General features: G+C 38.7%; 2 protein-coding genes across 4 annotated transcripts in view; one reads left to right on the forward strand and one right to left on the reverse strand.

Annotated features, from left to right (window-relative positions):
• Positions 1-1,236, reverse strand: part of MATCAP2 (microtubule associated tyrosine carboxypeptidase 2) — a 61,465-nt gene extending 60,229 nt beyond the window's left edge. Inside the window, exon 1 of the mRNA XM_046669825.1 lies at positions 1,171-1,236. The gene's annotated coding sequence lies outside the window, so the exon portion shown is untranslated. The remainder of the gene's footprint in view (positions 1-1,170) is intronic.
• A 5,615-nt stretch (positions 1,237-6,851) lies between these two features.
• The window catches only part of ANLN (anillin, actin binding protein), a 59,919-nt gene continuing 51,488 nt past the window's right edge, over positions 6,852-15,282 (forward strand). For all 3 annotated transcript variants that reach the window (XM_046669817.1, XM_046669819.1, XM_046669818.1), the window contains exons 1-2: positions 6,852-7,072; positions 13,255-13,408. In XM_046669817.1, the coding sequence (XP_046525773.1) occupies positions 7,055-7,072; positions 13,255-13,408 (172 nt within the window). In that variant the 5' untranslated portion in view covers positions 6,852-7,054. The remainder of the gene's footprint in view (positions 7,073-13,254; positions 13,409-15,282) is intronic.

A 15,282-nucleotide genomic window follows, 5' to 3' on the forward strand; every position in this document is an offset into this window, starting at 1 on the left:
CTCTTTTTTCTTGGCCTCTTTTTCAGAATAGATTGAACTACTCAGCATGTGGCCTCATAGAAAAGTGCAAGGTGGGAGATCAGGGCTAATACGTGGGCCTAGGTACAAAGCATGAGCTATAACATTTTTAACTTGACCAAAAGTTAGGAAAGGAAAATGGACTGAAGGTTAGGGCTTGGGGCTTGCAGGTTCAGTAGAAGTGAGCAGCAGTGGAGAAAAGATAAGGATTCAAGATTACAATCAGGAGGCCAGTTTTGGGGTTTGAAATCTTAGAGGTGGAGCACTTCCAAGTGTTGGTTAGCGTCCAAATGTGGCCATACATGTGGCAGATGAGTCGAAGAGAGGAGGAGGTCAGCATAGTTGGAAGGTTTGAGGAATGCTGAGGTCAGGGTATAGGAGACTATGGTCACTGAGAATTCATGAGCGAATATTTCTTGAGGGCTTATTACATGCCAGGCATGAATAGTGCTGACAAAGACTGGGATGGTGTCAGACTGTGAGAAGCAAGGAAGAGGAGAGTGAAAGTGCGTGTCATGAACGCCAAAATTTGAAGGATTAATGAGAGAGTAGAAGAATTATGGTCTGGAAGTAGTATGTGAGGAGAAATTTTTGAAGTGTTTGGAAGATAAAGAAGTTCCTGACAGACATCAATGGAGCACAATGAACCTTCCTGTATCAAATTTAGGGAGAAGATTTTATTGATGTTCAATAAAGAGGCTTTGATGTTTAAGAAACACTGCTTCTGCTATTTTGTAATAATTTTAAGAGCTACTTTTCTTTAATATGAGACTGCTAAAAAATTAAAAAATAGGTTCTGTGAATATAGCTTTAAGAAATCTAGGTATGGAAAAGTAAATTTATCAATATGTAAATTATAGTGTGATAAGTACATAAAAGAATTCTTCTTTATGAAAGGATTTACTGTGGTTCTTTAAATATGAATTCCCTTAACACCCTTATTAACCATTTGAGAAGGTAAAAAGGAGATCAAAGCTGTATAAATTTTGAGAATAGCCTATTGAATAAAGGAAATATGCCTGGGGAACATTAATAGCAAAGCTTGTAACCAATGAAATAGCCTTTTCAGTAACATGTATATAATATCCTTTGATGGTTCTTATTCTTCATTATAATAAATGTGTAAAAGAAGTGGCCCTTCAGCCAGATAACCTGAAGCAGAGAACTTGACTTTAATCCTTCTTGTCACTTCCTTATGGTTAGATCTTGGCCTTTTCGCTCCCTGTAAAAGTAAGAATATTTACATCATTGTATTATTTTGTGAATGAAATAAGAATGTGTGTGGATGTATTTTGAAAAATTAACTGTAAATATATAACATCTGGAGTGTCCTTATTGAAGTAATTATTTTCAAATTTTTGTATTTTTCAGCCCTCCAATAATTTTATCTGCAAAAAATATAATTACTATTTCCTTTGTTGAAAAGGAAAGATCTTAGAAGGAACAAATACTACTGATTTCCCAGGGCCACCTTTAATCTCTAGTTATCTCTGTTTCAGAGCCTTGATTCTATTCTTAAATGAAGAAGCTGTGGTCTTCACCTAAATAAATTGGGAGGTTGTGTTTTTTATTTAAATAACTAGGGAAGACACTTTTGATGACTTTTAGAATGTTAACATCATTTAGGCCAAACTGTGTTGCTAATAATCATGTGAATATAGCATACATTTATTTTCTTTCCTAACTTAATAGTTAAAATTTTTTTTTTTAAGAAAGCAGTTCCAAGAGAAAAACATGGATGCTCTTTATTCAGTACTTTAGATATAGCTCAAGGACACATTTACATCATTACTGTGTCTTTGGTGATCAAAATAAATAAAATGTCAAGAGCATAAACAGACTAGGATTTGAAGTCAGGCAGATCTAGTTCAAATTATTAGGTGGTGGTCTTGGGCCATTCACTTAGCCTCTTTGTATCTCAGTTTCCACATTTCTAAAACAGGAATAATAGTTATCTTACATTCTTTCATTCAACAAATATCTACTGAACTTGGGTGCCCAGAAGGTGCTGGGTTCATCTATAAACCAGACAAGTCCCTGCCATTCCACAGCTTACACTCTAGTAGGAGAGGTAGGTAATAAACATAAATTCTTAACTAAAATAATTCTGTATAGGTGGTGAATGCAAAGAAGAAAATAAATCAGAGTAATAGGATGGAAAGTGATTGCAGGGCAGAGAGGGGGGTGTGGCCACCTGATTGAAGAAGTGTTCTTTGAGGAGGTAGCACATTTGAGCTTAGACTCAACTAATGAGGAGTCAGACATGCATAGATCTAGAGGAAGAGTGTCCAGGTGGTGGAAAGTTTTTGAGGCAGAAGGAATTTAGCATTTTTTGATGACTTTTTTTAATGAAAAAAGGCCTTGAAGCTGGAGCCTAGTGAAAGAAAAAAGAGAGTACTGTGATAGTTAGAGAATATTAGGATATTAGGAGAAAACAAGCGTGGTCCAAATCATGTAAGGTCTTGTAGAAGTGATAAAGAATCTGGATACTATTGTAATTGCAACAGAAGACATAAACTGGCTCTGAAGAGGGAATTGACGCAGCATAATTGACATTTTAAAAAGATCCCTTTCTATTAATAAATTACTAAAACTAATCAGATAGTTCAGTTGGTTTGTAATAACCAAGTTCTTAGATATTGTACCAGTAATAGATAGTTTTTAAAATATAATTAAAAAGATACCATTTATAAAAACAACAACAACAACAAGAAAGATACATAGGAATAAATTAAAGAGTTTAAAGATCTTTACAAGAACATTACCAACACATTATACACTATAATAGTACATTATAAACATTTTTGGAAGATATTAAAGTACGCCTAAATTAATGAAGATATACCATGTTCATAAATGGAAAGGCTTGATATCACAAAGATGTGAATTTTCTCCAAATGATGTGATAAATTTAGTATTATTCCAATTAAAAATCTCAAGAGGGGGGCCAGCTGGTGGTATAGTGGTTAAGTTTGCATGCCTGCTTCAGCAGGCTGGGGTTCGCTGGTTTGGATCCTGGATATGAACCTACAAACCACTTATCAAGCCATGGTGTGGCAGGTGTCCCACATATAAAGTATGGGAAGGTGGGCATGGATGTTAGCTCAGGGCCACTCTTCCTCAGCAAAAAAACAAAAAAAGAAAAAAGAAAAAAGAGGAGGATTGGCAGCGGATGTTAGGTCAAGGCTAATCTTCCTCCAAAAAAAATTTAAAAATCTTAAGAGGACTTTTTTTTCCTTTGTGGAACTTGACAATCTGACCCTAAAATTTATATGGAAGAACAAGGGGGGCCAAGTCAATTTTTAATTTTCCCTACCAGATATCAACACTTATAATTAAGACAGTTCAATATTTGGAGAGGAATAGACAAATAGACCAGTGGAATGGGATAAAGAGCTCCCAAATAGACCTACACATACATGAAAAGTTGAGCTATTACAAAAGTGGCTTTACAGGTCAGTGGGGAAAGGAAGGACAATTGAATAACTGCTGCTAAGACATTTGGTTGTCCGTATGAAAAACAAAATCAGTCCAGATAATTTAAAGAGAAAACCATGAAAACCCACACTTTAAAATATTTCAAAGAAAATATGAAGGAACATCTTTATAACCTCAGGGTAGGGCAGGATTTCTTGAGACAAAAAAGGCACAAACCCTAAAGGAAAATATACATATGTTTAATTACATTAACATTAAATATTTCTGTACATCCAAGACATCCTAAAGTGAAAAGACAAACCACAAACTAGGTAAAGATATTTGCAAGTCATAAAACCAACAAAGGGTTGTTTTCCTGGAAAATAGTGAACAATCAACAGAAAGCCAATACGAGAAAGACAAATAACCATGTAGAAAAATGGGCAAAGATATGGAGTTGAAATTCACAAAAAAGGAAAACTGAAAGGCCAAAAACATATGAAATAATGTTCTTTTTTTTTAAGATTTTATTTATTTTTTTCCTTTTTCTCCCAAAGTCCCCTGGTACATAATTGTGTATTTTTTTTTAGTTGTGGCATATGGGATGCCATCTCAGCATGGCTTGATGAGCGGTGCCATGTCCGCGCCCAGGATTTGAGTTGGTGAAACCCTGAGCCGTTGAAGCGGAGTGCGCAAACTTAACCACTTGGCCACCGGGCCGGCCCCCTGAAATAATGTTCACTTTTATGAGTAACAGGAGAAATGCATACACACAAGAATGGCAAAATCTAAAAAGTATCCAGTATTAGGGAGCACTGAAGTAGCAGGCATGCTCATATACTGCTTATTGAAGTATAAATTGTTACAATCAATTTGAAGAGCAGTTGATCTTTAACATCTGGCAATAATATTGAAATATATTTGTTGAAATTATCCTCTAATTCCCAGGTATATTACTCTAGAGAAAGTTTTGCATGTATATAAGCAGACATAAAAATATTCATGACATCATGCGATCTTTGGAATGGAAAACTGGAAATGAGCTAAATGTTCATTAATAGGATAATAGACACATAAATTACAAGTATATTTATACAACAGAATACAGCAGTGAAAATGAATGAAATGCAGCTATATCTATTAGGATGAATCTCATAAAGAGAATTTTGAGCAAAATAAAAAACAATTGCAAAAAGATATGTATAGTGAAAATAAAATTTACGTGAAATACTATATTGTTACGGATATATATGTAGATGTAACAAAAGTACATACATTTCATGAGAATGACAAACATCAAAATCAGGATAGTTTTACCCCTGGAGAGTGGAAGGTGAATGGTATTAAGGAAGGACACACAGGAGACTTCGTATAAAGACCATATATTTTTTAAGCTAGGTGGTTGGTACATGGTTATCTGTTTTATTCACTACTTTTTCTGTAAACTGGAAACATTTTATAACACAATGTTTAAAAGGAGAAAAGTAATTCTAACTTATAAACTGAAGAATGAACTACCTAGGGTAAGAATGGAAATAAGGAGACATGTTAGGAGACAAGTGCAGTACTCTAGGAGAGAAGACTTGAGTATCTAGCACAGTTTGTGGCACATAGTAGGTGTTTAACAAATTGTAGTTATTGTTGTGGTGGTTGCTATCAACATCATTATCAGCATAAAGAATAAAGACATATGTGAAGAAACATAAACTAAATGTTTTGAGTAGATATGTTGTGCTATGTGCTTTATTTATCTGTCAGCCTTGACTAGAATCTAGTTATAGAGATCTAAGGCTCACAGAGGCCAAAGCTGGAAGGCACAAGGATCCATAAATTTCTAATGACTCACTTTCCAGTGTTGTTTAAAACATACCTCCCCTCCTCCCCAACACACATACCTCTTTCTGGTGCAGTACTTGAAAAAAATTCAAGTGTCTTTTCTCTTTGGTTCACAAGTAGCATATTTTGAGTTAAATATTAATAATTCGATACACCAAACACTTGGATAGTGCCTTAGTACTTATTACAGAATGCTTCTGGAGCTCTCTCAATTTTTCATCGGCTCCTCCCAACACCTCTGAGGAAGGCAGGGCAGTTGATTATTCCTGTTTTACAGGTGAGTAAACTAAAATCCAAGGAGACCAAATCAGAGGTTCACCTTGTGACCAGGAACTTCATGAAATCCTATGTTAAATAGGTTATGATTGAATGGGTATTTTTCTAGGTAGAGGGTCAGCTTTAATTGTATTTTCAAAGGAGTCCATGACTCTCCCCAAAAGTTTAAAAAATGGTTAAATGATTTGCCTAAACCTTAAAGTCACACAGTCCAGGTGGAGCCAAGACGCCATGTAATTTCTTCCTACCCGACACTCAGAATTCTTTTCATTACAGCCTATAGCATCAAAATTCAAACTAGAGCTATTATTGGTGAAATACTCTTTGCCATGTTTACTGACTGCTAAGATGGCAACGTTATTAAACATACTGAAACATCTTACTTGGGAGGAATAGTTTTGGTTTGTTCAGCCGTTAGGCAATCACTCTCTAATCTACACAGTGTGACTTTTCGGAAGAACAAGTCCTTACAACAAGCTCCAGCACAGACTTGCTAAATAAGAAATGAATCTGATACAGTAACTATGCAACGTATTCTACAATTCTGAGTAATCTATCGAGAATACTCATGTGACACAGCTTGAGCTAGCGGTGGAAGGCGGACCATGAGCTAAGAATGAGATTTTCATTTCTCCTGGACCAGTTAATGTCTCAGGGTCTCCCTTCTGTCAGCTGTAAAAGGAAGGATTAAAGTGGATGGCTTCTCAGAACCCTTCCACTCTAACACTGTATGCAGTTGAATGGGATTTAAAATAAGAAGCACGACAGGAGTTTTGTGAATAAACTCTTCAGAAACAGTCTATTAACGTTAGCCTTATTTTCCCAACGAGAAAGGCCTCCAGCGCCCTAGGTGGGCCACTGGTATAGCCCCAAGTGTTGGCGGCCCACCAGACGTGCCCCTTATGATGACCAAGCCTGTAGTCCCCCTTAGGGTGAAGCAGGGGCGGGCGAAGAGAAAACAGTCAAGGCCAAAGGGCCAGAGGGATTTCAAACTCAGGGGCTCTTAATCCTACATTTAGGAATGGAGGGCGGGAACGCCCCAACACAGCGGGTGTGAAGCGATCGGCTTAAACAGGGTGGGGTGAGCCAGCGTTGGGGGTGGGGCTTCGGGCCCAGAGGCGGTTGAAGTCCGGGGAGCGCCGAACTCCCGCCTCATCCCGGCCGCCTGGGCTAGGATGTGACGGAGAAGAGGCAAGTCCACCCATGGGAACCTCCGTGCCCCAGCGAGGCCACGTGACCGAGAGCCGGGGCTGGGAGAGGCCCGCCCCCGCCCCGCCCCAAGCGCATGCGCGCGGCTCCGGGCGCTGAAATTCAAATTTGAACGGCCGCTGGCGGCCGAGTCCGACACTGGAGGCTGAGGGGAAGAGAGAAGGTTGGGATAGTTCTCTCGTCCCGGACTCCTTGTTTTTTCCAAGTGACACACTCAGCCAAGACTCACTTCTTTTCTTTTTCTGAATTTGAACCACCGTTTCCGTCGTCTCGCAATCGACACGCGAACCCCGGGGCGATGGACCCGTTTACGGAGGTGAGAAAGCTTGCGGGCGCAGCCAGCCATGACCCTCTCGGCCCTCACCCTCCCTTCCCACCTGTCAACCTCGGGGCCCACCGGGCGGAGGGCGCGTGCGTGCGCGTGCGCAGAGTGTGCGTGCCGGGGTCGGCCCGGGAAGCGGGGAAGGGGCCGCGGATGCCGCCTGTGCTGCGGGTGCGGGGCTGCTGTGGTTTCCTGTTCTTGCCCCGCGGATGAAGCTCTCGGAGGAAAGTTTTGAGTCTGTCAGCCCCTGTTGTTATAATGCCCCTCTGGAGTGGAGCCCTGTCCCCCCGAGAGGGAAGTTGGGGCCTGACAGAACAGGCCCCGCTGGGAGTCAAAGCGGAGATAACTTGCAGGGTGGGGTCGGGTGCTCCATGACTCAGTGATGGGTGTGCATCCGCCGCCTGGAAGTGGAAGGGAGTGTGATTTGCCGGGTTCATGCGGCTCCCAGAGGAGCTATGCATTTAAGGGTGCTGTTCACGAAATCGCAACAAAACGTTAAAATAAGCCCGTGCCTGAAACCTTTGCATCCGTTCCTGTCAAGTCAATAGGTCCTTCAAATTCCATTGCTCAGCTCACTCGTGAAGAATGACCAGGGATTGGCACTTTAATCGAAAGGAAACACTGCTAGTCGAATATGTACAAACCAGAATTGTTAGCCTACGATTTAAAAAACCAGAGTAAAGACAAACCTTTTTTGTTTGTTTATGGAGCATAACATTACAGCAATATTTAACTCATCTTTTGTTCTTTGGAAAGTGAATATGGATTAATTACATTGTTGTTGTGTCCATTATTTCTCTAGCTTTGACTTCTCGTTGAGAGTGTATGTTGACATATTCAGGAGTTTCGTGTTGCCAGTTGTCCACTCCCTTTCTTCCAAGATAGTTCCTCTTTCTTTAGGTGGTTGTGCAAATTTTAAACTGCTATTTTTTGAGTTGTTGCAAAGTGGGCCTAAAAATGTCTTTACGCTAGATTAAAAATTTAAATGATATGTAGAGTAGTAATATTTCTTTTTGGGGGATGTCATTACAATTCCATAAGTTAAGTCTAAGATGTTAAGAGTTTCAACAATTGGAGTTGTATTCAAACACAACAGGATTTATTTTTGTTTCAAACTCTCAGTCATTGTGGAGGAAAATACATCAGTTTGTTTACCTTACTTTTAAAGATTTGAACAGAAAAATCCAGGACATTTTTATATTAGCTTAAAGAATAGAGCTAGTCATGCACCATATATTGTGCACTTACATTGATGTTAAAGGGAATATTATTTTATGTTAGTAACTTAGAATAAGATTCCTTAAAACATTAGCCCTATGTGTTCTAAATATCCCTTTGATTCTCCTAAGTAACTGACAGGAACAAAGCATTTTGAAAGTTGGCTGAAAATTGTACTTCAGTCATAGCTTTGTTAAAAATGTCATTCTGAAGCTAGTACAAATCTCAGCTGAAAGAAACTTTGATTTGAAAGAAACCTTTCATTTTAGAGTATGCTCAGAAATATATAAGATGTAATATGTCTGGTTTATATTATGAAAAGTTAGATCACTTGCAGTTGGAATAAACAGCTTTGACATCTTTTCCTTAATTGGTAATGAGTGAACTATTTGAATTGGTTCCAACCATTAGGTGCTTAATTATGGCATTCATAACATTTTTGCACAGTGAAATGAAAACTGGTAGAGTTCCTTGTTTGAAAAGGACTGAAAGTCAGTTAAAATGACTTTCTCAACCTGAGTTCCTTCTCAGAACCATAGAACAAAGAAAATAATTTGAGAGACTTTTCTTAATTTTCCCAAAGATGATTCATAACTGTACCATCCTACAAGCATAGGAGAGAGGTTAAGTCATTACATTAATGTCAGGGCATTAGGGCTTAATTCTCTTGGTAACTCTGGTTCAGAAAGGCTACGACCATCCTAAACTCCCTTTTCCTCAAACAAGGCTGTGGTGCATTGGTTCCCCTCCCTGTGGCACTGTGCTGTCTGGCATACTCTTCCTCTCCCTGCCTCTTCTGCCTGGCAAACTCTGATTTAACCTCCAGCTCACAGTTTGATCTCCCTTCTCCAGAGGGGAGATCACCTTTTGCAGTGCTCATCTCATTTACCTTTACCTGTTGAACTTATTTTCTGGCAGAATATGAGCTTCATCAAGGTTAGGACTGTCCCTTACTATTCAGAGAGATGTTTCCCTAACATCAAGCACATCTAATAACATTCTGCTGAATTAATGTAGAAGAGAGCCATTCACTGCAAATTATGTTACAAACAATGGTAACTGTTAGAACATTTTTGCAATGTTCTTTTCTTTCTTTTTTTTAAAGTATGCTTTTTGGTGAGGAAGACTGGCCCTGAGCTGCTAACATCTGTTGCCAATCTTACTCTTTTTTTTTTTTTCCTCCTCAAAGCCCCAGTACATAGTTGTGTATCCTAGTTGTAAGTCATTCTAGTTCTTCTGTGTGGGATGCCACCACAGCATGGCTTGATGAGCCATGTGTAGGTCCCCACCCAGAATCCAAACTGGCAAACCCCAGGCTGCCGAAGTGGAGTGCGTGAACTTAACCACTCAGCCACGGGTCCAGCCCCTGTTCTTTTCTTTATTATAGAAAATTTCAAATTATGTAAGTATAAAAACCTTTCATGCATCTATCACCCAGCAATACATGGCCATATTGTTTCACTACATCCCCCTCTAATCCCTCTGAATTATTTAGAAGCAAATTCTGGACATGATATAATTTCATACATATAAACTTCAGTATTTATCGCTAAGCAGTAAGGACTTTTTAAAAAAACATAATCATATTGCCATTATCACATCTAAAAAATTAGCAACAGTTCCTTAAAATGATCAAATATTCTGTTAATGTTCAGATTTCCCTGAGTGTCTCATATTTCTGCTGTTTGTTTGAATCAGGATCTAGTCAGGGTCCACAAGGCAATGTCTTTAACGTTCTTCATGGACCAACCAGAAATAAAGAATCCATCTTGATTCATGGATGAACAAGCAGTTAAGGCAGATGATTATTATTATGATCTAATATGAGCTAATAGCATTAAAAAAGTTATGTTGATGGGATGAAGTTAGTTCTGCTGACAATAAGTTCTTAAAAAGAGAAACTGGATTGAGTCAAAAGACAGTTTATAGCAAAGTGGTTAAGAGCCCAGACCCTGGAGCCTGGATTTGAATCTTGCCTTGCCACTTCTTAGCTGTGTGACCTGTGGCTTGTTATTTAACCTGTGCCTGAGTTTCTTCATCTGTAAAACAGTAGTAAAAACAGAACCTACCAAATAAAGTTTTGAAAATGAGTTAGTGTATGCAGACATAAAAGTACTTTATAGTAAGTGCTATGTAAGTGTTATTGTACTTGTTAGGTGAATTTAAAACCATAAACTTATTATTCATAAGATTGATGTTAGCCTCTTAGTTTGAAAATCTGCTCATGGGCAATGGTCACCCCAGTCCAAGACTAGAATAGGGAAACCCAGAGCTGGTTGTGCCAAGTCAGAACTTTCTATGTAGGAACCATAAAAGAGAAAAAGCCACAATTAAAATACTTTGTAAAGCCTCTTTTCTTGTGATATAAGTAAACAAACGAACATGCTTTATTGTTTTGAATGGAGTTTCTCTTATTTTCTAGAGTTAAATGAAAATCTCTGCCTTGACCTGAGAAACAATGCTTCTAGAGCATGTTGAAAATAATACGTTAATTTATATTGAGTCTACTCTATTTAAGAAGGCAGAGAAATCAGTAAGACTTCCTAGAAAAATTTCTGTCAGAAATGATTTGAGGTATGTGTGGCAGAAATTGCTTAGGGACCATAAGCTTCAGTTATCTTAGATTCAGCCGTGTGGAACATCTTATTTCCCAATTATGCAGTAGTTTTTTTATGCCTCTACTATTGGAAAAAGTAGGTGTGATACTTAAAGAAATGTACCTCATAAATAAAAGAACTCTGAAATTTCTGATACACCATTATAAGAAAGGGTGACTTACATTTATTGAGCTGTTGAGTTTATGTACTTTAGATACAGCATTTCTTTTAAATTAATGATCTTTGGTGCTTATTAGTTTTATTTTATAGATTTGAAAACTTTTTTTGCTTAATCTTGAAATATTTGGATCTAATGTAGACAATAGAAGACTTGTGTATGTTTGAATGGCAAAACTGCATTCTTTAGTTGTGACCCATTGCCCATAGTAACCGAAGATAGACTGACTCACAAGTATTCTAACTACCAGAATGGAATGTGGGCATGTCCGTGAAGGATGTAATTAGGCTAGTTTTGTATCTGGGGAGCCATGTATTTTATCGTGGGGGAAATTATCAGACATATCTGAATTTGTGTGTAACAATATCACTTTTGAGTTTGTTGAAGACTTGTATTTAAAGGGTGAGGGTCTGGTCTTATGTTTTGGAAGGCATTTGGTTCATAAATTACCCTTTCAGTGACATAGCATTTAGATTCGGTGTCATTTCTTTCAGTGAGCTTTAAATTAGAAAGTTGTGCCTTCTTCCAATGAATGTTTTACAGGGTCTTGTGTTTGTTTTACCACACTGATTCAAATAGGAACATCAGTTGATTCAGGATAAGAAAAGGGTATTCATGCTTTTATGGAATGGCTAAGATTTCAACTTAAAACTTTTATGTTGATATTTAATTAAAACATAAGACTGTTAATAGGGTTTTTTTTTTTCTCTTAGGAAGTGTCTTATGATACAAGGGGCTAATATGTTGATTACCTCTTGCTGTTTAACACCACCCCAAACCTTAGTGGTTGTATTAGTTTTGTTGCTGTAATAAATTACCACAAATTTAGTGGCTTAAAATCATACATATTATTATCTTGTGTAGGTCAGAAATCTGATGGTGTATTGGCAGGATTGTGTTCCTTCTGGAGGCTCAGGGAAGAATCTGTTTCCTCACCGTTTCCAACTTCTAGAGCCCACCTGCATTTTTTGGCTTGTGGCCCCTTCATCTATCTTCAAAGCCATCAATCACATCACTCTGACCTCTGCTTCCATTGTCACATCTTTGACTCTGACTTTCCTGCCTCTCTCTTTTTTTTTTAAATGCATTGTTTTTAATTAATTAATTAATTATTTTGAGGAAGATTAGCCCTGAGGTAACTACTGCCAATCCTCCACTTTTGGCTGAGGAAGCCTGGCCCTGAGCTGTTAATCCGTGTTAATCTGTGCCCGTCTTCCTCTACTTTATACGTGGGACACCTACCACAGCATGGCGTGCCAAGTGGTGCCATGTCCGCACCTGGGATCCAAACTGGCGAACCCTGGGCCACTGAGAAGCGGAACGTGCAAACTTAACCTCTGCGCCACCGGGCTGGCCCCTCTCTTTTTTCTTATAAACCCATTGTGATTACATTGGTCCAGATAATCCAGGATAATCCCTCCATCTCAAGACTCTTAATTTAATCACACCAGCAGAATCCTTTTTGTCATGTAGGGTAACATATTCACAGGTTCAGGGGATTAGGACATGAGCATCTTTGGGGGACCATTATTCTACCCACCATAGTGTTTGAAACAATGACCATGTTATTTCTCATGATTCAGTTGGTTGGCAATTTGTGTTGGGCTCATCTGGGCTGTGCTTCTGTTGATCTCCCCCGGGGTCATGCAGGAGTCTGCAGTGATCTGGCAAATTACCTGGGACTGGGTGGTCTAAACATGTCTGGTGGTGGATGCTGGCTGTCAGCTGGGCCATGTGTCTCTAGCAGGCTTAACCTGGGCTTCTTTACATGGTGGCAGTGTTCTGAGAGGGGAGAGTAGAAACTCCAAGACCTCTTGAGGCCTGGGGTTGGAACTCACACAGTATCATTTCTTCCACATTTTATTGGTCAAAGTAAGTCATAAAGACAGCCCAATTCAAGGGTGTGGAAATAGATTCTTCCTTTTGATGGAGGCAGAAATATTTGTGGCCATTTAAAATCTTATGCAGCTAACTTTACACATTTTATTCCTCCTTTGATGTTCTTATTACATCTGTAATTTGACGTTGGGGTGCTCCTTTGGTGACTCTTGGCTTAATTACTTGAGATTTTACTTTTGAAATGTATTTGACTCTTATCCCACATGGCAATTGGTGATTTTAGAAAATATCTGAAGTTTTATGAACCTTTAACTAAACTTGTGTTTTAAATATTGTATTTGTAGAAACTGCTTGAACGAACCCGTGCCAGGCGAGAGAATCTTCAGAGAAAAATGGCTGAGAGGCCCACAGCTGCACCAAGGTCCATGACTCACGCTAAGCGAGCCAGAGAGCCGCTTTCGGAAGCAAGTAACCGGCAACCCCCATCTGGTGGTGAAGGTAAAAGACTGTGAGGAAAAGCAAAATTTGCATTTTTTTTTTTTAAGTATGCTTTTTGGTGAGGAAGATTGGCCCTGAACTAACATCTGTTGCCAATCTTCTTCTTTTTTTTTTTTCCCCGCCTTAAAGCCCCAGTACATAGTTGTATATCCTAGTTGTAAGTCACTCTAGTTCACTGTATGGGATGCCACCACAGCCTCAGCATGGCTTGACAAGCGGTGTGTAGGTCCATGTCCAGGATCCCAACCAGCAAACCCTGGGTCACTGAAGCGGAGTGCATGAACTTAACTACTCAGCCATGGGGCTGGCCCCCAAATTTGCATTTTTTAAAGGTGATAAGCCCCAGATATTTCATTGTGTGTGTAGAAGAGCCAAAGTCTTTGAGAGACAAATATAATAGCCTCTAGAGAAAAGATCTGCCTTCTAGTCTATTTCAGGATAATTATATTAGGCCTAGAACCTGTTTAGGCCGTAGCAGACTTTAACAAATATTTCAAATTAATTGCTTGAACTTTATTTTCCTCAATCCAAAGTTATCCTTAAAAACCCCTAAGGGAAGAAAAATAAAGGAGCAGATGAACACTTATACTGGCTGTGGTGTAGAGTTTATCTACCCCAACAGTGGCTAGAATAGCTGATCACCAAGTTCAGGTGGTGTCTCTGGCACGAACAGGGCAACGAAAGGCAGACCCGCTTGCAAATGCTTGAAATTTAATGAACCATTTCATCCTCTGTCTGCTGAACGAACTCTCTAGGGCCATGCTCAAAGTATAGGCTGTTAATCTCTAGAACTGGTGAAATTGAACTAAAACCAACATACACACACAGACAAACCCAAACTCACTTGGAAACTTATCTTATGTTTTCCTAAATCCTGGCATCCCCAGCCAGCTGCCTTACTCTTTTCCGAGAGTATGGAATCGTCTGGAGATAATGCTTTTTTCTTACTATAACTTTAAAATACATATATAAAAAGAGTCTTACGGAAGGCAAAACCAATATTCCAAAAAGCAGAGATGAGGGCATGGGGCTGGCTGCCAGTTATTTTGGAAGCTATCCATAGAACGAGAATTTATTTTTGTATATTTGTACATTTTGAAGAGAGGGAGGGAAATACATTACATATATCTGATATTTAGCCAGGAAAATAGAGGCCTGGCCCCAGTCCTGGATCTTCTGTTTGCACTGTGACACAGGTTCATACAGTGAAATAGTGAGTAGTGTGTGCTTGAAGACCAGTGGTTGGAACTATGTTTTGCTGCTTAAATAATGGTGTTTACTGTTTTATATGAGAACCATAAATTTAAAGAATTCTGTATTTCCAGGTGGTGTTGCATGTTAAAATAGAAATACTTTCAAAAAAAAGATTAGATAACTTCATGGAAAATAGATGCATAAACAAGTTATGGAAGCTTAGAAAATTTCACGATATATATTTAATTAGATTGATGTTGATGAGGGCAATCCTGACTTCCCACTAATATCACCTTGGTCACTGTCAGAACAAGAACACTTGGTTCAATAGCCAATGAAACTGACCTCATGTGGGATTTACATTCTTGCTTTTTAAAATGTTAATTTTCCAGGAGATAAATTAAAACTCATTCCTGGGTAGAAATAATATGCCTTCTGTTTGGATAGCTCCTTTTTATTTTAGGACTTTTACATCTATTTTATAGGCGTTCAAGGAAGTTTAAAATTGTGAAATGTTGTTAAATACTTGTGCTGATGAATTTGTTTGGTTTTGACTAGATAATCCAGTCACTTTTTTGGTTCCCTGCCCCTTGCTTAATAAACCTCAGGCCAGGTGCCCTTCTACCTTGCTAATTGTCCATGAAAGATTGTTTTCAAAACAGAAAGCCTGGTTTCTACTC

Source organism: Equus quagga, chromosome 8 (genome assembly GCF_021613505.1).
Source record: "Equus quagga isolate Etosha38 chromosome 8, UCLA_HA_Equagga_1.0, whole genome shotgun sequence".
NCBI lineage: Eukaryota > Metazoa > Chordata > Mammalia > Perissodactyla > Equidae > Equus > Equus quagga.